The 27,620-nt window shown below is 37.1% G+C and overlaps 2 protein-coding genes across 2 annotated transcripts in view; both read left to right on the forward strand.

The window, feature by feature from the left end:
- rassf3 (Ras association domain family member 3) overlaps positions 1-7,504 on the forward strand; it is a 38,521-nt gene extending 31,017 nt beyond the window's left edge. The window contains exons 3-6 of the mRNA XM_053314170.1: positions 372-545; positions 2,796-2,883; positions 5,303-5,418; positions 6,150-7,504. Coding sequence (XP_053170145.1) covers positions 372-545; positions 2,796-2,883; positions 5,303-5,418; positions 6,150-6,299 — 528 coding nt within the window. The 3' untranslated portion in view covers positions 6,300-7,504. The remainder of the gene's footprint in view (positions 1-371; positions 546-2,795; positions 2,884-5,302; positions 5,419-6,149) is intronic.
- Positions 7,505-15,822: 8,318 nt separating this feature from the next.
- On the forward strand, positions 15,823-25,071 carry zgc:194209 (uncharacterized protein LOC570908 homolog). Its single transcript, XM_053313797.1, has 9 exons — positions 15,823-15,843; positions 18,770-18,859; positions 19,704-19,825; positions 20,117-20,218; positions 21,279-21,431; positions 21,544-21,659; positions 22,372-22,532; positions 22,631-22,826; positions 24,862-25,071. Coding segments are annotated over exons 1-9 (1,152 nt in total). The 5' UTR covers positions 15,823-15,841.
- Positions 25,072-27,620: the final 2,549 nt, after the last annotated feature.

A 27,620-nucleotide genomic window follows, 5' to 3' on the forward strand; every position in this document is an offset into this window, starting at 1 on the left:
AATTAAACCCTGTTCATGTTATCTTTATCCTTCTTATCTGGCTTCAGGAAGTTATTAACTGAAACCATCCAAACAACGAGCGAGAGTCCCATTTAGAGGAAATCTGAACTCTGGACCTTTTCACCACCCACACATCCACCTTAACGGTCGTTGTCAATGAGCTATAAAAAAAACGTCACTGTATACTAGCTGCTTGACTAACTGGTGAGCATAGTGGAGCGTTTAGCAGCTAAAGAGCCAGAAACATGACTCTAAATGAATGATAATGTTGCTAGGTAACAATTACAGATATAAGTTAATGGAAAATACTGTATATTAAACATAAATCTCATAACTCTCTCTCTCTTTCTCCTTCTCTCTCTCTCTTTCAGGGTCATACTGGTGTGTATACTGGTTTCATCAAGGTCCAGATGGATCTGAGGAGGCCGGTGACGGTGAGGGGGGGTCAGAGGGTAGCAGGAGGAGCCGTGGGGCAAGAGGCTTTCTATCTGCCCAGAGGAGTCACCAACACTCTCCACGTCAGCTCCAATAACACCGTCAAACAGGTGGCTGACACACACACACACACACACACACACACACGTCAACACACTGTACAGCCGGCTAATTTAACTTAATTAGGATCTGGTGACATACGAGCTGAAGTCGCGGTTGAACAGAAGTCGACTGATGTTGAAGTTTTTATTAAAAGTTGGATCGAGTCCAGTCAGTCGTCTGATATGTTCATTAACGTGAAATGACTCAATATGTCATACCCTCCTGTTGTCCTCAGGTCAAGGAAGGACAGGAGGAAGGAAGGAAGGAAGGAAGGAAGGAAGGGAGTAAGGATGAAAAGAGGAAGGAATTAAGGAGAGAAGGAAAGGAGGAGGGAGGGAGAGAGGGAAAGAGGAAGGAAGTAAGGAGAGAAGGAAAGGAGGAAGGAAGAAGGAAGGAATGAAAGAAAGGAGTAAGGATGAAAAGAGGAAGGAATTAAGGAGAGAAGGAAAGGAGTAGGGAGGGAGGGGAAGAGGAAGGAAGTAAGGAGAGAAGGAAGGAAGGAACGAGGGAAGGAAGAAAGCAAATGAGAGAGGGAGGGAGCAAGGAAGGATAGAAGGAAGCGAGGAAAGAAAGAGGTAAGAAGGGGAAGAATGAAGGAAAAATTAAAGAGAGAGGTAGGAAGGAAGGAAGGAAGGAACAGTCAAAAGAGACGGGGTTAATGTGACCCGGGAGGACGACAGGAAGGTTAAACCACAGCCATATATATATATATATACTATGTGTGTTAAAATAACATGACCGCTTAAACATCTTTTACAGCTTTTATTTTGAAAATCCTTCAATGAAATTATTGCCATACTGTGATCTTTGATGACTGTAATTACTCTGATAACACTTTAAATAAATGAGTTTAACTACTCAGACCAAGTTTTACTGCACAGCCCCAATGTATAGTCAAACATTTAAGCTCCACATGAGACAAAAATAAATTATCAGAACAATCCAGAAAAATTCAACTTTAAAAAGCCCCTTCAGAACTTCACTGAGGTTTTTTTAATAATTATTGCGATCAAAAATAGTTGAATTTGCAGCCGTCTTTCTAAAAAAATTTCAGTAAAATTGCAGGAATTGGGTAAAAATTGCAAGTAAAGGAAATGATGCAATAACTTTCATATGTATTCACTTCCTGTGCACCTCAATTACACAAGTTACCACAACACGATGGGTGAAAATTGATCCAAATCTTCATGTTTTAGCCATTTAATGTTGCTGTAAATTCAGTAAAATCGCTAACTTTTTTACTCAATAGAGATTTCTTCAGTTGAATTATTGCAATCGCAGTTTACTGGAAGGACCTCTAAAGGAAAACCCGTTTCAGTGCAGCAATAAACCGACAGCTCTCGTAAGAAGTTTAGACCACAGCTCTAAATACACAATGAGTGTGCAGTAAACTGTCTGTAACCGTAGCAACAGCACTGCAGCAGCCGTGTGAAACTGAACCTAACCGTGAGTTGAGATGACTGCAGACACACGTATCAGTAGGAGATGAAGCACAGCTGTGGTTTAAGTATAATAATAAACTGATGAGGTGTTCTACGATAGAAAATAATACGTATTTAACATGTGAGTCGTTATTCTTACATATCTGGACAACGTCATGGTGCATATTGGTACTGTATCAGCTTCCAGAAAGATCTAGATGTATGAAGTGTGACAGTAAACATGACAGAAGAGTTAATTAGTAACTTCTTTCATAATCAAATAATCATTTTAAGTAATTTTTTTAAAACTAAAATGCATTATTTACTGGTTTTAGCCTTTTTAAATATGAATAATTGATCATCTTCTGTGTCATTCCTGATTGTAACCTGCATATCTTTGGATTTTGAACTGTTGATGAGACAAAATAAGACATTTGAAGACGTCACCAGAGACTAAAACAGACATGTTTCACTATTTTCTGACACTTTTATGCCATCATAAAGAGGCAGTAGCACAAATTTGCACATTTAACTGAGTTGAAGCATTGCAACATTGTATTTTTTGCATAAAGTAGTGTACATGCTACATGCTGAGAACACTACATAGAGCATATTTAATGTACCAGACATTCAAAATTATGGACAATTATAAGTTATCATAGTTGTTTCCCAAGATATCTCCCCAAGCTGTCTTCTAATATTCACATTTAATTCAGTTTTCAATTGTTATCTTTGTCATTTAAAAACGTGTAAAGCTCTCTGTTGTGTGTTTATTAAATATAAGTTGGTAAATTCTGACTTGTCTAATGTCTCTCTGTGTGTGTGTGTTGTGTTCAGGTGATCGTCGCCCTGCTGAACAAGTTCACAGTCGCGGACAACCCGGCCAAATATGCTCTGTACAAACGCTATCGCAGGGAGGAGCAGGGTAAGCCTACTGTGTGTGTGTGTGTGTGTGTGTGTGTGTGTGTGTGTGTGTGTGTGTGTGTGTGTGTGTGTGTGTTAGTGTGAGAGAGACAGTGAAAGCGACAGCAGGGCCAGAGACAGCGTTTCATGCCGCTCATGCCAAGCTCAGTATCAGATGCTTTGGCGCTGACATAGCATAGATGCTCTCTGTGTGTGTGTGTGTGTGTGTGTATCTGTGTGTGTTTGTGTGAGTGTATTTCTGGTCGTCTTGGCCTCACGTTGCCGGTTGTTGGATGCCTGAAGGGCTCTCCCCACTATCAACAGCTCACCAGGAATACACACACACACACACACACATACACACACTTATATATAAATACACACGCACACACACACACACTATGAATCACCAGCTGTTGCAGGGCTGCAGAGTATCAAATATTATCTTTCAGTCCACTTAGCATCTCCAAGTAAGGAAGAGACAGAGTTTGTTAGCTCTATACAAGAAGAAGATCTTATTCTGAAGTTTTACTTTCATTAAATTTCTGCATCTTGTTTTTTTTAAATGTCTCATTTAAAGTGTTTTACCCCCAAACTTTTATAGAGATTTGTGGTGTTTTTGCCCCCTTCATGTTGCTGCTGTCACATAAGCTTCTGGTCTGGTTTCTGCTCATTAGTGGAGACGTCGCCTGCTCATTAAAGACGACGTCTAGACAGATGTCACACACACACACACACACACACACACACATAGTATAGATATATATATGTGCATGAGATCATATATAAACTTATCAGACAGCAGCTGGGTGAGACTTTCATTCAGATGTTAAAGTCTTTGTTGCAGCTCGTGGTTCAGAAATGTGAAGCTGTGGTTTCAGTTATGTAGAAATGTTTTCAACCTTCAGTTTCAGGATGAGACTCAGTGACTCCAGCTGAAGTCTTAACTCAACATCAAAGACACAGAAAAAGAAAAGTCAATATAGTTGGTTTGTTTTAACTTTAAGACGTGTGTGAGATCACAGGAGCTTTGAACAACGATATATATCTGTCTCACTTTCTCAGGGTGAGACATTCAGCTTATTTATATATTTAAATCATGGATATCAGGAAACATTTACATTTTTAACCCTCCTGTCGTCCTCCCGGGTCAAATTGACCCCGTCTCTTTTGACCGGTCCTTCTTCCCTTCCTTCCTCCCTCTTTCTTTAATTTTTTTCTTCGTTCTTCCCCTCCTTCCCTCTTTCTTTGCTCCCTCCTCCTTCCATCCTTCTTTCCTCACTTCCTTCCATCCATCCTTCCTTGCTTCCTTCCTTCATTTCCCTCCTCTTTTCCTTCCTCCCTCCCTTCTTACTCCTTCCTTCCTTGCTTGCTTCCTTCCTTTCCCTCCTCTTTTCCTTCCTCCCTTCTCTCCTTCCTTCCTTCCTCTTTTCCTCCCTCCTTATTCCCTCCCTTCCTTGACCTGAGGACAACAGGAGGGTTAAGTGCACTTAATTACATTATAGGTGGATAAAATATTTATTCTTTACCATTCTTTTGTGGTTACACCATTTGACATTGTTACTTTCGGTTAAAAAATGGTGCAAATGTCATTTTCAAATGACATAAAACCAACAATAATCTATTTTAACAAACCTGATGCAGCTTTTAAGACAATTTTTTTAAAGATGTTTTTGAATTCCTCATCTCACCAACCTTTATTTGTCACTGACCCATATCTTACTATCCTGTGGCGTAGACCTCCGATGTTGTCCAAAAACTATTAAAAACTCATCAGTGAGCCACACTGCTGCACCGGCTGACATGTTTCTTCATTATCACGAGTTTGGTCACGTTAGTTTGTTTAGAAAGTCTAAAAACAGCAATCACGTTTTCAGTCTCAGGAGAGTAGTCCAGTGTAAAAAGTCCAACACAAGCCTTAAAATAGCCAAAGTTTAGAGATGCTTCACAAACACATGTTTGTGAAGCATCTCTAAAGTCTCTCTAGTCTCTAGTCAAAAAATTTAGTCTGGATTATTTATATTTTTATCGGCCTAAAGAAGCAGAATCAGGCTCAGATGTAAATACTTTGCTGCTCAGTGAAACAACATCGATCTCTCTGTTTGTGTGAATTACTGTGGTAGTTAATGTGCCGCACCCATCCTTTCAAGTCTGTTTATACACACACACACACACACACACACACACACACACACACACACACACACACACACACACACAATGCAAAATTTAGTTGCAGTGGCCGCAGTGGTGCTTGCATGCATGTGGTTTGATGAAACAGTCATACTGTACAATCTAAATTAATCTCTCTCTCTCTCTCTCCGTGTGTGTTTTTCTGTGTGTGTGTGTGTGTGTGTGTGTGTGTGTGTGTGTGTGTGTGTGTGTGTGTGTGTGTGTGTGTGTGTGTGTGTTTTTCTATGTGTGTGTGTGTGGTCATGCAGTCTATGTATGTAAGCTGGCGGATGGTGAGCAGCCGTTGTTTCTTCGTCTGGTAGCGGGACCCAACGACGACACGCTCAGCTTCGTACTGAGAGAACAACAGACCGGAGAAGTCATGGTAAACACGACGCAGCACCGCTCCACTCCGCCTCCTGCTGCTGCTCTTTATAAATGCACAAATTTAACATTTACTTTTTCATCATCATCCTTTTTTTTCACCCTTCCTTCCTTCCTTCTTTCCTTTCCTTTCCTTCCTTCCTTTCCTTGCGTCCTTCCTTCCTTCCCTCCTTCCTTCCTTCCTTCCTTCCCTCCCTCCCTCTTTCCTTTCCTTCTGTCCTTCTTTCCTTCCCTCCTCCCTTCTACCTTCCTCCCTTTCTTCATTCCTTTCCTTCTTCCCTTCCTTCTGTCCTTCTTCCCTTCCTTCCTTCCTTCTTTCCTTTCCTTGCATCATTCTTTCCTTCCCTCCTTCCTGCCTTCCTTCCCTCCCTCTTTCCTTCCTTCCTCCCTTCTCCCTTCATCCCTCCTCCCTTTTCCTTTCCTCCCTCCTTTCCTTCCTTCCCTCCTTTCCTAACTTCATTCCTTGACTTGAGGGCAACAGGAAGGTTAAGAACATAATAATAATAGTCATAACTTTTTTTGTGTGGCACCTTTCATACAGTAAATGGAGCTCTAAGTGCTTTAAAACAAAAGTGCATCACATTAAAAAAGAACATTAATGTAATATAAGATGGATAATAGTGATAGTAATAATCTTAAAATAGAGCGAGGAGTGAATAGAAAACATAAAATCATGTAAAATACAAGAGTCTATAAATTAAAATCGTTTTCTCGCTCCTCTTTTCTTTCCAGTGGGACGCGTTCTCCATCCCCGAGCTGCGCAACTTCCTGCGGATCCTCGACAAGGAGGAAGAGGAGCAGAGGGAGGCGGTGATCCGTCGCTACGACAACTACCGCCAGAGACTGCAGGAGGCGCTGAGGGAGGTCAGAGGCCCCTCTTAAAAAGGATTAACCTCCATAAAACAAGGACTACTTTACCCTTCAGAGGGACGGAAGAGGTGTTTTTCTTTCTTTTCTTTTCTTTTTTTTCTTCTTTTTTTTTTTAAAGCCTCCTCAGAGGATAAAAAATAGTGTACATTTTGACGGAGAGAGGGATGCGAAACACAGACTGAGAAGAGAGGATCCAGCGCCTGAATGAAAGAAGGGACGATGCTGACAGACAGAGGGATGATATATAAAATGTGACAAAGAGGACAGGAAGGAGAAAGGAAATATAAAAGAAGGGACGGCAAGCAAACGAAAAACACAAAAAGACACATATTTGGATTTACTGGAGTTTGTCTCAAGCCTGGATTCAAGACGTCAATCGTGCTGCCTGCGCCGCTCCGTCTGCCTACACACACACACACACACACACACACACACACACACACACACACACACACCAAAGATTCACTCTGATTGTGCCATATTCATTCATCCTCTCTCCCTCTCTCCCTCTCTCCGTCCATCCCTCTCTTCTTCTTCTTCTTCTTCTTCTTCCTCCTCTACTTCTTCTTCTCTCACTGTGTCCCGCTATCACATAATTTATGCAGTGTATCTGATTCCTCTTTCCTTTAAACTTGTGAAAGACTCAAGGCCATACTGTACGTTGATTTTTTTTTTCTTTTTTTTTTTTTAGAGTTTTATTTAATTTGTTTGTTGCTAAAGGTCTGTACATATTTTTTTTTCTTAATTTATATGGGTGAAGCTTTTTATTGTTTTTTTTTTCTTTTTTTTTTTCCTTAAACCAGAAAAAGTCTTATTTTAGTTTTATGAAACAGAGGCGGAGCAACAATCTGGATGTTGACACAGATACAGAGAATAGTTTATACACAGACTTCTTTTTAAAGGTCGATACATAAAAATTATATTTTGGATGCACAAACAAGCCCACAAACTCTAACTCTAATAGTTATAATACGACACAAATATCTGATTTAATAAGAGAATAACCAAAGACGTCTTAATGAGTGTTTAGTAACGTTTGGCTTAGCCTGAAAGTTGAGGAATATTTCAGAAGTGAGAAAGGGACAGTTAGTCTGTGAAGTACGGAGGCTCGAGTGTGCCAATATAAAAATGTTTAGACTTTAATAATTAAAACGTATATATAATGTTTTTTAAAAAGCAATTATTAATTGATCATTTAAATCTTAAGTGATATACTCAAAGTAAAACAAAAGTTCAAAAAGTTTAAATTTTGTCCTTTTAAATGATGATTAGAATTGAATTAGTTACGATGTTGGTCAATTAATTTATGTGTCTGCCTATAATATTCTCATAATTAATCTGTATCCTGCATTAATGTTTAAAACAGATTGAGCAGACACATTAGTAAGCAATAAATAAATACACTTAAAAGTGATTTAATTGGAAACTTTTAATTATTTTTATATTTTAACAAGAAGGAAGTAAAATAGAAAGTCTTTATATTCAGTTTGCCCTTTTAATTATAACACTAATAATTAAAATTTCAAATTTTTACTATGCTAGTCAATTTATTCATGTGTCTGCTTATCGTATTCTCATAATTAATCTGTATTTTTATTTAATCTTTACAGTTTTTACTACTTTGAGAGCAGACGCTTTAGTAAGCAATAAATAAATCAATTTAAAAAGTGGTTTATTAATTGGAAATTTTTATTATTTTCCCCAAAATGCACAAGTAAAGAATCTTTACAGTAATTACATCTATACTTTTTGTGTATAATCTGTCATTTTATTGCAAATTAATTTAATCAATTAATAATTGCTTTAAAAAAACCTGTAATGATTTTTATTTTTGGCACATTTGAGACTCCATAGCGTTGAAACTGTTTGTACTAGAAGGTGAAAATGGCTGCGGACAGCTGTGACAGACACCAACTTAACCAAAGAGGGAAGGTTTCAGTAGACGAACCTTAAAGAGAAGATAAGAGAGCGAAGGAGTAGTTTAAAGTTAAGTTTCTGGTTGTGTTTAGTCTGTTTTAAAAAAAAAAAGAAAAGAAAAAGAAAAAGTGATGACTGTTTGTTATGACGTGTGGAGAGACGCGAGTGGTGGGATTTATAAAAAGCCTTTTGTTTGCGTTTTCACACCACCAGCAGAGTTTGATGAAGCACAAACTGAACAGGTTGGACACAGTTTGGATAGACTGTGTGACCCCTGACCTCCCTGCCCCCCCCTCACCCCCCTCTTTCTACAGTATGGGGAGGGGCGGAGGCAGCGCAGGGAGAATAGATAGACTGGTTTCTGGAAGTTGACATTACATGGCATTGAGTAAGTAGAAGAGAAACATTTAGATGGAGAAAGGAAGGAAAAGAATAAATGACAGGAGTAGATTTAGAGGCGGGAAAAAAACATGAAAGCAGCGTGAATGTAAACTCGAGGACAATAACGAGAGAGGGGGGGGGGGGGGGGGGGTTCCTCTCCGTGATTTACCACTCGTCCGCTGTTTTTGCATATATGAAAGCTCCCATAATCTACAGCCGAGGGGAAAAAAGGAGGTCTGTAAGGGCTGATAGCTACGGAGGACAGGGAGAGGAAAAATGGTTGCATTGTCCCGACCCTTCTCTCTCTCTCTCTGTCTCTCTGCAAGCATTCATTTAAAATAACCCCCCCCCCCCCCCCCCTCTTATCTTATCTGGAGTTAAAACGTGCAGCCCATGACCTCCTCGTGGCGTGTTTGTTTTGTTTTTTTCTTGATGTATAAAAAGGGAAAAAAATCTAAGAAAGAAAGGATAGTTGTCAGAGGGAATTAACAGAAAAAGGATGAAATTTAAAGGTAAATTTGTTTCAGCAAGTGCAGAAAAAAAGACGGTACAGAAGTTAAAAGGCTTGTGATTGCAGTTTTGGTTCCCCCGAAAGGCTCCTTTTTATATATAAAGGTCTTTTTCATAGTGCTGCAAGTAAATAGCTGCCTTAAAATATATTTATTTAATCTCTTTTTTGGGTCTATTTTACAGCATATGGCTTAGAGACTGCTTTTAGACTCAGTAGTTCTGGTTTATCACCAAAATAAAAGCCATCAAACAAATTAATTTAAGACAATCAAAGTAATCAGACTGTTTAAATTTAAATTACTTATCAAAATTGAATTAAAATAGAGATGCTTCCCAGTTTAAAGCTGGCAGGTACTGAATGAAGTCAAGCTGACGGTGCTGCACTGCATCTCTATACAATACAATACAATACAATACAATGCAATACCGCCATCTAGTGGACAAACACTGCAACTATTCTCTCATTTCTGTGTCAAAAAATTGTATCTGATCATCTTTTTACAGATTTTATTTTGATTTATGTTTTTGTTAAATGTTTATAACCAAAGATATTTTTGTGGTGTTGCCTGGAGCAAAAGAATATTAGAGGCCTCGTCCCCACTGGAGGGAAAAATATATAAGTGTAGAGTTTTTATTTAAAGGGTAGTTTGTTCTACTATCAAACACTGGGTTTAATATTATGGAAGCAAAGAAAAGTCGAAAAAAGATATTTAAAGGGGTATTACAACAATTTTATATATGGATTATTTGAAAGCTTGAACATGAATCCTGTGTTAGACTTAAACTTTAAAAAACTGGAGAAAGAAAGAAAGAAAGAAAGAAAGAAAGAAGTGGTTCATTTAGTAGGAAGGGACGATTTACTGGAAAATGTTGCATCATGGGAAATGTAGGATTCAGTGTTTTATGAATTCGACCCACATTAAGTACTAAAAGTCAGGATGTATATCGGCCTCTGGTGTGACCTTTTAGTTCATATTATCTTATCTGTTTCTTACAAGTCTCCTAACTTTATGGAAGTTAAATACGAAATTATTGGAGGAATTTTATGTTGAAATTTTAAAAAACAACAACACTGGTTTGAATTCCCTTCTTTAATTTCCAGTAGATAATTTCAAGTTGTACCATCCTGATTTTAAGAAGTGTTCACAACTTGAGATTTCAGCAATTTAGTTCATATTATTTTATTTTAGTTTCTTACAAGTCTCCTAACTTTATGGAAGTTAAATACGAGGAATTTTATGTTGAAATTTAAAAAACAACAACACTGGTTTGAATTCCCTTCTTTAATTTCCAGTAGGTAATTTCAAGTTGGACCATTTTAAAAAACAACAACTTGATTTTAAGACATTTTTTAAGTGTTCACAACTTCAGATTTCGGCAATTTAAGTGCCCGATATGGAAAACCCACATTTTTTATATTTAATTGGTCATTTTGGATCTAAAAAACGTCATAAAAATCAAGATCCTCCCATTTGACAGATTCCAAAATTCAACATTCATTTAATCAGTCGGACATTTCTCCTTTCAGATAATATTAGACATGACTTGAATTATCAGTTACTTGAACAAAACAAACATTTAAGTTATTTTTGGCCTTTCTTTGCTTCCATATAATATAATTTTAAAATGATACAAGCGTCTGCATGGAAACAGTTAATGGATCTTAATATGTTGTTGTTGATGATGTTGTTGTTTGTGTATCTGATAAACAACTTTAGCTGTTTTAAAACACAACAAAACCAGACCAGTTGTATCAATTAAACTATCTTTTTTTTTTTTTTTTTTTGGGCACTTTAACTTCTAATTCAGGGAAGACGGGTTTTTTATTTTAATTTTATTTTTTTTCCACCAGTTAAATCTTTAAATCTTTTAAATCTGACGCCGCCTGCAAACCGCCATCACACACACACTCTGTATTTCATTTTAACATTTAACATGATGTGATGTAAAAAGCTCCACTCTTTTTATTTTTACTTAAATGAAAGTGCAGCGTGAAAGAAATTACATTTATTTCTAATTTTAAGCTAATTTTATTATTTTAATTTTTTTTTTGTGTCTGGACGAGCTTCCATATGTTCTGCTCCGAGTTAGCTGTAGACTGTGAAACGTTTTGGTTGATTTCTCGACTCTCGCATGTGTTCTTGTTTTTTTTTGTCTTTTTGTATTGCAAACATGCAAAACATGCTTATTACTGTACACACTACTGGGCTGTTTTAACATTAAAGCATGCGTTTATAAACCTGAGAGTCAGACGGCATTTAAAAAAAATAAGTTAAACACTTTTTATTTTTATTTTAAATGCCGTCTGATCTGATATTATGGAAAAAAAAATTAGACTATTTATCTGTTATGAGAAGCTTTTGGGCCAGTAGTGTTAACGTATGAAGAGTTGATTTATATGATACCTGTTATGTATTCTGATTTTTTTTTTTAAGGCTGTTCAATCAGAATTTAGAGGCGGAGAGAGCGAGCAAACGATCGGCTTCAACTTTGAGTTTGACGTATAAATAAATAATCCTTACAGCGAGGTCCACTTACTCGGGGCTTTCAGACGCATCTCCTGGCCTTCATCAGCTGTTGGACTTTTCATGGAGATGGTTTTCTTGTTATATAAACGAGATGTGGCTGAAAGCTCGGAGGGGGAGGGGAAGTGGAGACCTTTTTATGGCTGAACTGCATCGTATAATATCATTTTATTATATTGTTTAGCTAGAATTACTTTTATACGTTTTAGTTTTATCTAATTAACAGGATCAGCCTGATTTGTATGGAGTCCCAAAGGTGCCCAACAAAAATTTAAGGTAAAACTTTTAAACAATGCATTTTTTCTCGCATCCCAAAAATTATTTAAATGCTGTCTGTGAATATAAATTTCACATATCAGCATATTATTATAATATAAAAATGAAAGCTGAATTTATATACTTGATGTAAGAAAACAGTATTTGTTTGTTTTTTTGTGGTTTTTCCCTCAAAAAATCACTAATTTATTTACTGTTGCTGCTTCAAAACAGCCGTCACAACCTTTTAACGAGCATTTCTAGCTCTTCTGGAGCTTTCTATCATATACCATGATCTTCATCAGCACAAGCAAGTGTAGGTTTTCCATATTTCGTCTGTTTTTAGGCTCTTAAAATCATTTTTTTTGTGCGATATTTGGTTCATTTTTGAGCTTGGAAACAGCCGTCAGGACCTCATAGCGCGCATTACTAGCTGCTCTGGAGCTTTCTATCACATCGCATGATCTTCATCAGCACAATGAAGTGTAGTGTAGGTTTTCAAATTTCTCAATCTCAAAATTTTCTGAGCACTTTTAAGGATTAAAAAAATAATCTGTTAGTTTAAAAGCAGAGGTTGTAAAAAGAAATCAACTCATGATCTGACTGAAAGCTCCAGAAACAGCTACTAAATGGCTCTGATGGTGAAATTGTTTTCTCAGCAGCTCCTGAATGAGTTGCTTAAAATCTCAGCTTATATTTCGTCTGTTTTTAGGCTCTTAAAATCATTTTTTTATGTGATTCTGTGTCTAGTGTGAACAGCCAAAATACTGTAAAATGTTAAACTCAAAAGCCAAAGATCTGTGTGTGTAGCTCTTCTGCCGTTTTACTCATTTTATTTTATTATTTTGTTTCAACAGTGCTGTTTTTGTTGTATGCAGGGGACTGACTATGACTATAGACAGTAGACCCCCTGTGTGACCCATCAGGTTTATATCACATGATTCATGATCGGTTCCTCGTAAGCTTTTGAGTGCAAAAACAAAAAAAGAGGTCACGAGTTTTAATTTCAATTTCAGACCGAGTTGAAAAACCAAACTTACAAGAATTACACGGCTTTAATCAAAAACAAAAGCATTTAAATTCATTCATCTGTCTATTTGAGATTTTGACTAACAGACGTCATATTTAACGGACATTTTCGGTTGATTTTTGGCCCCTCGGCTCGGTCTGAAAGCTCTGGCCTCAGCAGTGCCTTTTCTAAAGTTTTGACAGCAGCAGAATGAGGAGCTACGCAGGTGAGAGAGAAAAAAGAAAAAGAAAAAACCTGCAGAATTCAGATTCATCATCGGATGTTTTGCTCTTTGTTGTAGGGGAGACAGTAAACTGCGGCAGGTTTTATTTTTGTAGGTTTATCTTTTTGAATCGTTACCAAACGTGGCCTTTCCTCCTTTGCAAGGCGGGCCGCATCTATTAAAGGTGAAATTAAAAAAAAGCAAAAAAACAAAAAAGGTGTCTGTGTTTGTGTGTCTCTTGAATTATGATGCTGTTTATTATACTTAAGGAGAGCTGAAAGGTTTTTGGGTTTAATGCAAAAAAGCTTCTTATATGTAAATATTTGCTGCTTTTCATACCATTTAATAGTACATACATTTAATTTTTAGCAACTTTGGACTACTTCTACATGATATATAATCATTTGTCCATTCATTATAAGTTAAAATAAAAGTAACTAGCAACTATTTTGATCATAAATGGAGAAAAAAATGCAGAAAAAAAGACCAAAAATGACTGGATCCAGCTTCTTAAATGTGAATATTTGCTGTTTTTTCCCATTTCACATCATGTAAAGTTAATTTTTGGGTAGTTTGAACTGTTCGCCAAACAAAACAAGATATCTGTCAATGTTGCCTTGAATTTTAACTACACTCTGAAAGCTTATTTACCAAAAAAATTGCATTGATTAACTAAGAAACTTACAACAAATGTTAATTTCTTAATGACAGCCAGTCAGCAACATGTAAAGTTGCCTCTCTGTCTTTAAGTAGTACTTTAGGGGGGAAAAAGCTTATTTCAACCTCTTAAAATATCCAAAATCATCATCATGTATACAAATTATCTGGTTTGAGACTTTAAAACACTTTAAAACTTTAAATGCATGAGACAAAATCCACCTACCAGCAACTTAAAAGCTCAGTCATAAGCAGGTAATATCTTATTTGTGAAATACGTTCCAAAAAATAAAGTTTAAACCTAAAAAAGTTTGATTTCCTTCGATCAGAGCGATGCTAACAGTTTCCCCCTGCTTCCAGTGTTTATGCTAAGCTAAGCTAAAATCACCTGCTGGCTTTAGCTTCATATTTAAAGGACTCAAACTATTCCTTTTCTTTCTCAGGATTTAATAAATAGCCCCGAGCAGTTGAGCCGAAGCATTGTCTTCATTCAAAGCTCGCTGTGTATACATTGTGTTTATACTGATGCTGCTGTTACAGTTTTGGCAACAGCTCCTCCTCTTGTCCTCTGTTTGACCCCCAATTCATGCAACCTCAAAGGCAGTAAATTGGCAGACCCCTCCTCCTCCTCCTCCTCCTTCACCTCCTCCTCTTCCTCCTTCTCCTTATATCACACACACACTAAACTCTGTGTGTGTGTCAATTTACAGTTAGTTAGCCAGAAAAATGCAGGAAGAAAATGAACGCTCCCTTCAAAGTAGAAGCTGGAAGTGATTTCTTTACATTGAGATTTAATGGCACGTGACAAATCTTAGCTTAAAAACTAAAATCTAAATTGTGAATTTCTAGTAAAATATGAATTAAATTAGGGTCTTTTTAATTGATAAAGTCAAAATATTCCCTTTTTCTATCTTCCAGCTCCTAAGTATTAAATATTTGTTTGTTTTTTGTTGCAGGAAAAACCCCTTCAGTTTGAGCCAGTTGAAACTGTGGGTTCTTCTCAACATGTATTTTCAATTTAAAACAATTTAATTATAATAAAACCAAACAAAACACTGAGTCAATGCGATATTAGATAAACCAGGGCTGGGCCGAGGTGGAGCTAATTTGCTGTGACTGTGACTGTTTTCTCACATATTACGTCAACTATAGCCTTGAGTTTTTGGAAGTTTTTATCTTAAGCTCTAATACAGCCGTGGCTTGAGTGTGCTGCCAAAAAATTAAGTGTTACTTGTCTTGTCACGCTGCAAAAATGTTAACTGTTACCTGCCATGCAACTCTGTGACACTATCATATTGTATTGTTGTTGTTTTGTTTAATATAATAGAGAAATAATGATTATGCAGATACCTGGTTCATTCCCCAACACTGACAGAAGTAGGTGCAGAGGTCAAAGGTAAATGCTAATTCAGCAATGCACAATGCTAACTTTTCATTTACTGTCAGTCAAAAGTACAAGTATTTCCCTCATTAGTGAAGTCTAGTGTCTCTTTGAATAAAGCACTTCAGTTAAGACCCTTCAAGTTTGGTAACTATACAAAAACGCAACAGAGGAAGAAGTATTCAGATCCTTTATTTAAGTAAAAGTAGCAATACAGTAATGAGAATATACTCCTATTTAAGTAAAAGTACTGCAGTATTATGAATGATGTAGTTAACGTATTACAGTAAAAGTACATAAGTATTATGAGTTTTATATGGTTAAATATTGCAGAAAAGTATATACGTATTATTAGTTTGATGTAGTTAAAGTATTACAGTAAAACTTAATTTTAAATCATAACCGGATGTTTAAATTACCGACACTCTTCTCTTTGTGTCCTACTCTACATTTACTTTCCTAGGATGGTGAAGTCATGACCCGCCCTCCTCGGCTTCTGATTGGCTGACCCGGATACGCTTAATGCCCTTCTTGCCAATCCGATCAACGCAGCAACGAGTCTTAGCCAATCAGAAGCAGGGGGAGGACGGGTTATGACTTCGCCATCCTAGGAAAGATACATGTCGGCTTCAATTCATCGCTCCTTTCGCTCAGATTCAACTGGGAAGAGGCGACGATAGGACTCCAAACTCAACAATGTAAGTTTGACACTTTATTTTTTCGCAACATATACGCACAAAGTCGAATATCTCATTTATTTGTGGTGTTTTTTTCAACTAGTATAAACGCTAGAAGTATTTAAAGTTACTCTTGTGTCGCCAAACCGCCTTCACAAATCTGTCATAAATCAATTAAATACTTACTTTAAAAAAACATTTACAGTTAGTCTACGTTTAGGCATCTATTTAAAGTATGCAGCAGTAGTTATTTTAGTAAATTAAACCCGCAGGTTGCAGCCACAGGTTTAGGTAATCAGTCAGTGGGCGGAAAGGAAAGTTAAAAGTGGACCATACCTGCTTCCCAGAGGCGGATTCACCCATTTTATCGCCCCAGATAAACTATCCCGGTTTATTTTCACCTTTTTTCTAAATGGGAATGTTGGTAAAATAAATACTTAAAGCTGTTTTCTGAAGTAAAACTATTAAAACCACACAGTAGAAGTCCTGCATTCAATGTTTTGTGAAAAAGTGAAAGGTGAAAAAGAGATATTATCAGCACAATATACTTAAATTCACTTATTTTGTGAGTAAAATGCAAAAAACAGGTGGCTACAAGTCTGAAATTAAGTGAACTGCATTCTCTATAATGGTCAGCAGGGGGCGACTCCACTGTCTCCAAATACATGGAAATCAATGAGAAAATGACTGTAGGCCTACTTCTCAGTTGAGTTTATGGTATCAATGGCTAGTTTCAAGTCTCCTTCAATGCAGCATGATGTTCAGTTTTTATATTATGGCCCCATTTAATTTAAATTTGTTGATTTGTTGATAAAGCAGATAATACTTTAGGGCGTCTGAAAAGTGAACTGTATTCTCTATAATGGCCAGCATGGGGCAACTCCACTGGTTACAAAAATTAGTCAGATTGTATAGAAGTCTATGAGAAAAAGTTCCTCAACTCAGACGGGTTGTAGCTGTTGTGGCAGTGGGACAATCACATGTTGCACAAATTGAACACTTGTGTTGGTTGGCTGGGAACAAATCCATATTATAGTCCAATATTCTAGCTCTTGGTGCAAAAATGATCGATTACAGGTATCGTTACATGGGAGACGTTCAGATAGTACTTAGTATTGATTTGTTTCAGTCGATATCTTAAAGGTATAGAGTACTGATACCCATCCCAACCACAGTGTCATGGTGGTGCAGACTTATTTCAGGGTACAGTGACTTAAAGTAGAAACATAATATAATATTTTCCATATCTAAACATCCTAATAAATCTATAGCTGAAGCCCCTAACTACAGCTTTTAGGTGGTAGCCCCTGCACAATGGTAAAGTCCATTCCTGTTTCTTCCTGATTGACTACAGTGAATTTAGCTTCCAAGAAAGCATAACATTTGCAATATAGTTCTGACGCTTTCTGCACATGCTGGATTTGATGACAGTTCTGCACTGGACGCTGCTGTTTTCTGCACGCAGAGCTTAGTCAGCATGACTTAAGCAACACATTCATCAATGTTTAGCTGATGAAGTAATAACAGTTTAGGTCATTGTACATGTTGGTTTTAAAGCCCCTTTGGGAACAATCTCAGGATGTGTTTCCCCTCCTTTTCTCTCTCTGCAGTCACAGCACATTAACCGGCAAAATGTTATGTTGAATCTGAGCCAACGTCCCAGTGTTCCCAGTCCAGAGGCACCAGATGTGTCAAATCGGATTGCATAACAAAGCTGTAAAAATGTGTTTGGCTCATTGTCGCCGAATGTTTGACCTTCATGGTGCACAGCTTTTCACACCAGAAGTCTGTTTTCACGCTCATCTCGTGAAATTGGAAAGTTTCTCTGAGCTCACTGTAAATCTGCAAGCTTAATTTATGACATTTGACATCGCAACTGGTTTGGAGACCAACTCTGCTTCTTTTTTAATGACTGAGAAGGAGTAGATGTGATCTTTAAGCTGTTTCTTAATGATGTAATTTAACAATAGAAGACACACATTATTATTCAAAGCAGAGTATTATATATCTTAAAACATGTCTGTAGGAGATTTAAAGTTATATATTGCAACTAATTTGAAGGGAAAGTGCTTCACAACTTAGTTAAAACATACAGCCACCAAAATAAGGCACTTAAACTTAAAGGGGACGATGCATACAATGATGCAGAAGACATAATCATGATGCATGTATTCCAGTTAATACAAGTATGAAGTTGCTTCAGTATACTGTAGCAATAATAAATAACTAAAGCTCCATAGGGGAATCTGTGCTGCTTCACTTCATCCTTTTTTTTTTTTTACCTCTGTTAGCGTGAAAGAAAGAACAGGTTTCTATAATGATTCCCATACATGTGCATCCTGTGAAGAAACTCTACATAAACACTTTATAATCTTATTTATTGACTTAAGTATTGATGTGTAGCCTGATTCGATCAGACTGTTTCCTTTGTGTAACTGTGTCTGACACTGTGAAACATCTCATAAGGGTCAAAGTTCACGTCAGCCAACGTGTCACAACACTGTTGACTTATTAACTAGATAATGAGCTGCAAACACAAGAAAACTGAGTGTTTGGCAACTTTAAAAAGCCTTCAATTAAGGTCAAGATTAAATGGAAAATGCCTTTCTAACCCCAGTCATACAGTATTGTGCTGCCATTTAACAACATGTGCCAGAAAATACAAATAAATCCATCTTTGGGTTCCTATATATCTAAATCTAATCATGTTTTTTTCTCATATAAAACAAAATATGATGTGTGGGTTTTTAGGCTTGAACCAACCAGTTTTAACCAGTTTTATCATGACGTCCACCCGTCAACTAAGAGCTACGATTCATTAAGACAAGTCCACATTTCAACATTTAAATCAAATTCCTTCCAACGTTACGTCCCACCCGTCTGGCTGTAACAGTTTGTGGTAGCTCTGTGTGTTAAAGTGTGATGTTCTGTGTTTTGTTGTTGTCAGGTTGGGTAAAAGATCGTTATCAGTGGTTGTGCTCGCTGTGGCTGTCGGAGTTTACCTGCTGCCTTCTCCCATAGACCCCAAACCACACGTGTAAGTATTTAAACACACATACATTTTGACTACTGAACTCAGTAAAGTTGACTAACAGGAAATGAATTGGTGTCTAATTTGTTAATCGAATTATCATTTAAACCATTTAAACTTGCAGTGCAGAACTTTTACATGCAACTTTGCAGGATGTCCAATTGATTTGTTTAAACATGCAGAACTTTTACATATAAGTGAACGTCTGTTACATTCAAGCCCTTGATAAACAACTAGTTGCTATTTCCGTTATTGTTTAATCTACTATTTTTTTATTTCCCCATAAAATAATAAGAAAACAGTGGTGAGAAATAAACAGCCAATGTCTTTTAAATATCATTCTTTCTGAGCAACAGTCCAAAATCAAAAGATATTTTATTTATTATGATATAAAAGCAGAAAAAAACATCACATTTGAAAAGCTGGAATCAGAGGATTTCATTAATTAATCGATTAACTACAATTATTACCAACGGACTTCCCATCCTGCACAAAAAACCTCCACATTTATCCCTGTTAGTGTGTTTTTTAAGGTGAACATAAACTATACATAAAAGTTCACATTTTGGGGTTGAGCATAGCTCAGCGGATAGAGCACCCGCCCCATGTGCTGAGGCTATAGCCCTTGTTGCAGGTGACCCTGGTTCGAATCCTGAGCCGAGCGGTCTTATCCTGCGTGTCATTCCCCCTCTCTCTACCTCCTGTTTCCTGTCTATCTCTACTGTCCTGTACATTAAAGGCATAAAAAGCCCGAAAAAATATACTTAAAAAAAAAAAAGTTCACATTTTATTTTCCTCGTTCTTTAATATGTGGAGATTATTTAACAGTTTATATTTGTTCCTCCTCCAGACTGAAGGGCCCTCCTCCGGCCCTCGAGGGGCTGCTGGCTGCCAACACTCGACTTCAGAAGGGCCACAGACTCTTTGCTGGGAAACTACACGGACCAGAATCCTTCACTGCCGATGAGGAAGGTGAGCTTGTTTGCAGGTTATCTTGTCTTGTTCAGACCTTTGATGGATGCCTGCTTGGATACCTGGTTGCTTTTTGTAGTTTTTCAGTACTTTATGACTTTTCTTTTCCATACTTTAGTAAAAAAAGTGCAGGAAAATGTATTATAAAGTGTCTTATGAAGGTTTAAATTACTCTTGTTGCTTTTTCGTCCTTACAACACATCTGTGTGTGTGTGTGTGTGTGTGTGTGTGTGTGTGTGTGTGTGTGTGTGTGTGTGTGTGTGTGTTTGTGTTTGTGTTTCTCTTTTTCAGGTAACATTTACACAGGAACAGTTGACGGGAAGTTGTGGAGGATCGGTCCTGACGACAGCCTCACCCTCGTCACCCACATGGGCCAAAATCTACCAGAATGCGGTCTGTGTTTCTTGTGTTTCCTCAGAGATGACCGCATCCTTCCTCTTGTCCTGTCTGGCACTTTTCCTGCACACATTTTTTAGCTTTTCATTTAAAAACTGTAGTGTGTCAGTGTGGGTTTTTCCCTCTTTTCAACACTGCAGTCTGTATTTTGTTGCTCTGGACACTGCTGAAGTTTTTAATGAGTAGTTGATTTTCTTAAAGTTTAATAGCTGGAAAGAAGTTTGCATCCCAGCTCTTATTAGTTTTAATTATATGATGTTTCAACAGCTAATTTGCTCAAGTTTAAATAATACTTTTACATTTTATTCAAGTGTTTCAAGAGTTTTCTTTTTGCTGTTTCTCCAGTTCAAACTGGCCTCAAAGATCCTTTTTAAAGCTATTTCATGGTTAGAAATGGGGGAGACAAAAGCCACAGTCCTCCTTAAAAAAAACTCCCCAAATTTTAGGAAAGGAAATATTTTTTGTAGCCAGTTTGGACAAGCAGGAGAATTACATCAACCAATAACTCTAGTAAGGCTTTTTAATTTAGATATGTGCATGTGAGTATTGTGTTTAATTAAAAAACAAAAAATGTATCCCTTTAACCTCAATTCATTATAGTGTACATTATAAGTAGATAAAAGTAAAGTAAAGCGTAATAAAAGAAGTATAAAGTATCTGAAGTTTGTTAAGATGCAGGCTGCTCTGAGCATGTTTGCATTACAAAACATTTATTTTCTTAATAACTCAGAGGGAGTCTTGGCCTGTTGCAACATAAATAAGGCAACTCTTTTCTTCTCTTCTGTCTCTCTCTCCTTTTTTCTCTCTACACTTTCTTCAACCAGTTCCTTATTTGACTCTAAACTGGAGGGAACAGCTTGCTTTAGCAGGATGATATGAGACTTTCTTTCATGTTAAAGACATTATAAATACTGTAGATAAAGTCAAGATGTTTTCATGGTTTTTAGTCCTCTGCTGCATCATTTTCTCACTTTGTTACAGCAGATAATCATCAGTATGTTTAGTATGTTTAGCCAGAAAGCACAAAGAAAGTAATATTGTTATTATTTGTCTGCAGGCAGCAGCACAGATTATGAGCTTGTGTGCGGTCGTCCTCATGGAGTTCGTCTGGATCGTCACGGTCAGCTGATTGTCGCCGACTCTTACTTCGGGCTGCACAGCATCGACCCCAAAACTGGAGAAAAGACTCTGCTGCTGCCTAATTCACAAGGTGAATAGAGAGAGAAAGAGTGTGTTTGTTGGTATGCATGAAGCAAAGTTAATAATAATTTGCAAATACATTCTCTGTCTGTCTTTTCTTTGTTTCTCTTCTCCGTTCTCAGGTGCTGACGGCGTTCCCTTCGCCTTTTTAAACGGCCTGGAGATTTCCCCCCAAACTGGGATCATTTATTTCACAGACTCCTCCAGCCGCTGGGGACGCAGACACGTCAAACTGGAGGTGAGATGCAGAGAAATACGGATCAGTTCAGGGCCAAGTAGAAACTTTAAAATAATCACCTCTTTTCAGATGGAAGTGTATAAAAGAGGTGAAATGAAGTAAGGAGCGAGTGTGTGACTGTCCTTAAAACACTTCAGTCTAACAAATAACCAGGCAAAGGAAGGCCGATGCATTCATGGTCCATCAAGTCTTTTTTTTTCCAACGTTGCTTGGTAACTGCAAACCTCTAAAACACACAAGGACACTCAGTGCTCTTGTCGTCCATCCAGTCGATTTGCCAAAAAAAGGAAAATGCTAAACATTCATTCATTTTGGCAAATCGTTGCACACATCTGCTCCTCCAAATCACAAATATTCACTGCACATATATATATATATATATATATATATATATATATATATATATATTAGTGTTGGAGGTGAAACTATAGAAGTAACAGCAGGACATTAAAAACCTGAAGATGTGCATAAATGAGAAAACTTAAACCCATCTTTCTATTATTTATATTTTCTTTCCCTCATTTCTAGATCTAATTTGTTTGTAATTACTCTGATCTAAACTAAATGAAACTTTTTCTCTTCCTCAGTGAATGGAGTTCAGTTATAATGGAGGAAAAAATCATGAGCTCAGCAGTTTTATATCAAGCTAAACAGAATTAAACCATAAAAAAAGCTGCAATAATAGACTAAACTGAACTGTTGGATGTTTCAGGTGATCGAGCTGAACAGCCTCGGACGTCTGCTGTCCTTCGATCCTCAGACAGGAAGTGTGAACGTCCTACTGGATTCTCTCTACATGCCCAATGGCATCGTCCTCTCACCTGACGAGCACTTCCTGCTGGTGGCGGAGACGAGCATCGGACGCATACTGAGGTAGACACACACACACACACACACACATACACACACACACACACGATAAGATAGCCATCAGTGACTCAGAGAACAAACATCAAGCTGTCTCCTCTCAGATATTGGCTCAAAGGCCCCAAGGCTGGTACCAAAGAGATCGTCATGGACAACATGATCGGTTACCCCGACAACATCCGCCTTAGTGACCACGGAACATTCCTGGTTGGCGTAACGACGCCTCGATTCCGGAAGTTCATGCCTCCCTTTCTGGATTTGATCGCCCCTTACCCTGCAGTCAAACGCTTCCTGGCCAAGGTGAGCATCACTGAGAGGATCTTTATCACATTATTGAATATCTTACTACCTGAAACGATGTTATTACAGGATAAAAGTGGATCATCTGTGTTTGAGGATTTAATTAAAACTAAACAAACGTGTATGTACAAAAGTTTTGGGCACTAAAACTAAAGAAGTGAGGATGTTTTTAAAAATGTAATGACATGAATATTTTTTTATTGATCAATTAACTTCCTCATTAACTAAACCTCAATGAAATCAATATTTAGCATTTTCATGTAATCCCAAACTGAGTCCGTTATGTTGAGAGGATTAAATATATCACATTATTTCTATATATTTCCAAAACTTCCAGTTAGAGTTTGTCTAAAAGTGGATCAGTGAAAGGTGAAAGTGTCAGCTCAAAGTATGAAGAAATGTCTCGAAGTAGAATATTTTATTTAAAAAAGTTAAAAAAGTTAAAAAACACAAACACACACCAACATTTATACACTTAATCATTACTGCCAACCATTTTTATAGTGTTTTATATTTTATAGTCTGTATTTTTTTCCACATTTTACGCAGCTGTTGGTTTCCATTCATTTTAATTAGGCATGAAAACCAATTAGCAGATTTTATCCTTTTCATATCAAGACTGTTTTTATTGTTGCCGAGCAGTATTTAAACTGTATTTAAAATCTTTTTAAAGTGACTTGACATCTACTCTTATTGGTGCAGCCATTTCTGAGCACACTTAATGCGTATCATCTCATCTCATCTCTTCTTTAAAAGCTCTCCTGTTGTGTGATGACATTATATTCACTCTCAAACAGACCTCTGAATATAATACAACCACTGCAAACAAATGTCACTATCACACTCCACATCCTGATATTCAAATGACATTTAAAGGCCGTGCAGGAGAGTCCTCTTTTACATTTTTTTTATCAGTGCTTAATAACCAAATCTACTTTCCCATGATGCATTTTGCTCCTTGTGGAACGGCGTGTGATTCCCGGTTTGTTTGGTCTGTCGCCTGCTGGAGAATAACAAGCTTTGTTTCGGCTTGTGAGAGACTAGATAGTGTGAAATTTCACAGGACAGGGGCAGGACCCTTTACTAACACACACACACACACACACACACACACACATTCTTGTCTTTATATCCTTGTGAGGACACCAATTGGCATAATGCATTCTCTTACTCCAACCTTAACCATCACCAAGAAAATGCCTAAACCTAATTATAACCTGAACCTTAAAACCAAGTTTTAACTCTCAAATTGCTCTTTGAAGTTGTGAGGATTGGTCAAAATGTCCTGGTTGGTTAAAGATAGAAAGATAAATGCACACACACTTAGAGACGTGTGTGTGTGTGTGTGTGTGTGTGTGTGTGTGTGTGTGTGTGTGTGTGTGTGTGTGTGTGTGTGTGTGTGTGTGTGTAGTAGGATTAAACTCCCTGTGAACTCTGTCAGTTCAGGACAAAGAGAAGTCTCTTAAAATGTTAAATGAGCTGCGGACCAGTGACTCCAGTTCATCTGCACAAAAACTCCTATTAAGAGAAAAGTAAAAACATCAGCCCAAAGTATGAAAACGTCTCTAAGTAGAATATTTTATTGCAAAAAATGTAAAATATAATAAAACATATATTTATCAACCGCACTAGTGTTTACAACCTTAATTACTGCTGACCTTTTTTATAGTGTTTCATATTTTATAGTCTGTATTTTTTTCCACATTTCATGCAGCTGTTGGTTTCCATTGTTTTTAATAAGGTATGAAAATTATTATATATAGTAATAATAAAGTTTATGTGGATTTTAATTGATAAGATAGAGAAAAACACATTAAAACATCTAAACCATTATGTGTGCTTTTAATAGTTCATTATCTCTGAGTGGGATGAAATTAGACAAATAATGCTAGTATAGGACACATCCTTTTTATGCTTTAATATGTTTATTTTCATGGTGCAAAAGCTTAAAAATATTCAAATGAAGGTATTTCATTTAATAGATAAGTAGATAATGTCTAGAGCTTAAATGTATTCTTATTATTTGTGTTTCCAGGTGATCCCTCTGAGTGCCTACAACCTCATACTGCCGCGCTACGCTCTGGTCCTGGAGCTGGGATCGGACGGCGAGCTGGTGGGAACGCTGCACGACCCCGAAGGCCGGCTGACGTGGGCCATCAGCGACGTCTTCCAGCACCGAGGGAGGACGTACCTGGGCAGCACCGACCTGCCGTTCCTGCCCATCATCGACAACTGGGAGAGCTGATGATAAGCAACTGAGAACTAAATGTACAGTTTTTTTAATTTCTGGACAGTTTCTGGATGTTTTGAATGTGATGGAGCGACAGGTGGGTCTCTGGTTCCTCCCGTCAACCACTAGAGAACTAAGAGAGGTGAAATGAGCAGCTATGATAACTTAAAGGAAAAAGTCTCTATCTGCTAAAATGATGAACTAGAAATGTGAGTTTAACTCTATTAAATCCCTCAAAATACTTTAAAGTATGATAGAAATGAGTGAAGTTTAACATTAAGCAATACAACACTCCTTCTCTGCACAACTGTAGCCTTTAGTTTAATTTAAACACAAAATAAAGCCACATTTTCAGCAGAAATTAAACAGAACATTTAATTGAGGAGGTGTTCAATAAATAAGTTTGTTTCTTGGACTAAATGACTGCAAAGAACTGCAGAAGAGACAATTAATCCATCAAGATCAGTGATTTTTTTAACGTGTTAATTCAGATTTAATAGGCTGCTATTAAACTGATTCTTTTAATCCAATTTTAAATGAACCTCTGAAACATGAATTTTAGATTAAATTATATGAATGTACACTGTCAACACTGTTATTTTAGGAAGTGATGTTTGTGAATGAATATATTTGTATTAAATTCACATTTCATTGTGAGCTATTGTGAGTTATTTTCTACAGATTGTGTGTTTTTTAAACATTGGTTTTGACTCTGAATTAGATTTTTAGAGGATATAATTTGCTGATTTTTAATGCAGAAGAGATCAATATGTAAGATGAGATTTAAGACAACAGTCACAAACAAAAGTCATAGTTAATGTTACACCAAAACAGCTGATTGTGAAGAAGGTATAAAGGCAGATTTGGGTTTTTACAGGTTAGCAAATGCTCAAATTTCGTTGCTGGAGATTAATTAAATCTCACAAAAAGCTTATCTTCATGTTACCTTTTTAAAAATCTTTAAATGTGTCAAATCTAAGACAGTTTAATAGCTTTAGGAAGTTTCTACGAGCCAAATTGTTAGTAAATGTTCTAATCTGAACATCTAACTCAGATTAACAATGTGGGACACGTAAACAAAACAGTCACGTGTCCCACAGGTGCACGTGTAGGTCAGGAAATGACGTAAAAGGGACCGTATATGTTTGTTCCGTGTGTGTTACGTTACGCGTTGGACTAAATACATGGATATATTGAGGAAAGTATTTCGATTTTATGGAAACAGATTTCATATTTCACAAGAATGGGTACTTGGCGAGCTGTACAGAGAGTCCTGAGTCATAAGATGATCGTTGTGGATAAAGGGAAGACTTTGAAGGTATGTAGCATTATAGCTGTTAGCTCACTTTAGCTGAGTGGCTAGCCAAGCTAATCGCTAAAACTATTACGGCTATGAGCAACCATATAAATCGTGAGTGGTCTTGAATGAATCAGGGCAATCTAAGCTTTCAAACATATGTATGCAACAATATATATGTTTAAGGGTTGGTGTTTAAAACATTCAGAAGAACTTGTGGCTACCTCCCAACCTCCGATCCGTCCCGGAGGCGGAACAGCGTGTTTTAAGTGTCTGCAGTTCCGATCCTTCATGTTGGCTGAAACATGCTTGTTCAGAGTTCATGAAATCAAATTAAATCAGACTTTCTGATATCTTGAGAATATTTTTATTTGGACAAAAACACAAGCCAAAAATACATCATCATCATCATCAAAACTACTCTGAAAATAAACTGAGGGTGCCAAAACAACAAAACAGTTCTGACAGATTGGAAAGTGCATCAGTGAATTGGAACAACGTGATTGATTTTTCTTTTTTTTTTTCTTTTAAAAGACGAAGAAATAATCACATGGTGCATTATTTTTTTTAAGTCCTGTGGTATCTCTCTCTCTCTCGTTGTTTTTTTATTTTCTTTTATGTGTGACCCACAGGACTTTTTAATCTCAGTGTTCGCACATGAAGCTTTAAATTCAGTCCAGTCGCGACTCGGAAACCAGAGGAAGAAAGAAAGAGCTGTATGATCCAAGAATAACGACGACTACAGTAGCAGTGGAACGGATGTAATAACATGTTCTCTGTCGTTGATTTGTCAGTATTTTTAAAAAAAGAAAAAAAAAAGTATACTTCACTGTTATAAAATAAACACACAAAAAATAGATTCAGGCTGCGTCCGAAATCCCACACTAACATAATTAATACGTTAAAACAGTATGTGAGAGTTTTTACTATGTCAAAAACCAATAATATGTGACTTTCAAGCTATTCCAGGGGAAATATTACAGTATGCAAGCGTCGGACACTACGTTGGCATAAATATCACGCACGTTACCATGGTTACACGTCTCCAGGAGGCTCTCAGGAAGATACGCCTACTGTTTATTCACACGGATAGCGCACGTTACCATGGTTACACGCTCTCAGGAAGTGACGTCTGAAAAGATACATACTACTATTTATTCACGGTGAAAGTATGTTAAAAGGATAGCACATGTATCAGGTATTTAGTGTAATGTATAGTGTGTAGTGTGGGATTTCGGACGCAGCGTCAGTCATTGCTAATAAATGT

The sequence above is a fragment of the Scomber japonicus genome, chromosome 23, assembly GCF_027409825.1.
Source record: "Scomber japonicus isolate fScoJap1 chromosome 23, fScoJap1.pri, whole genome shotgun sequence".
Taxonomy (NCBI): Eukaryota; Metazoa; Chordata; class Actinopteri; order Scombriformes; family Scombridae; genus Scomber; species Scomber japonicus.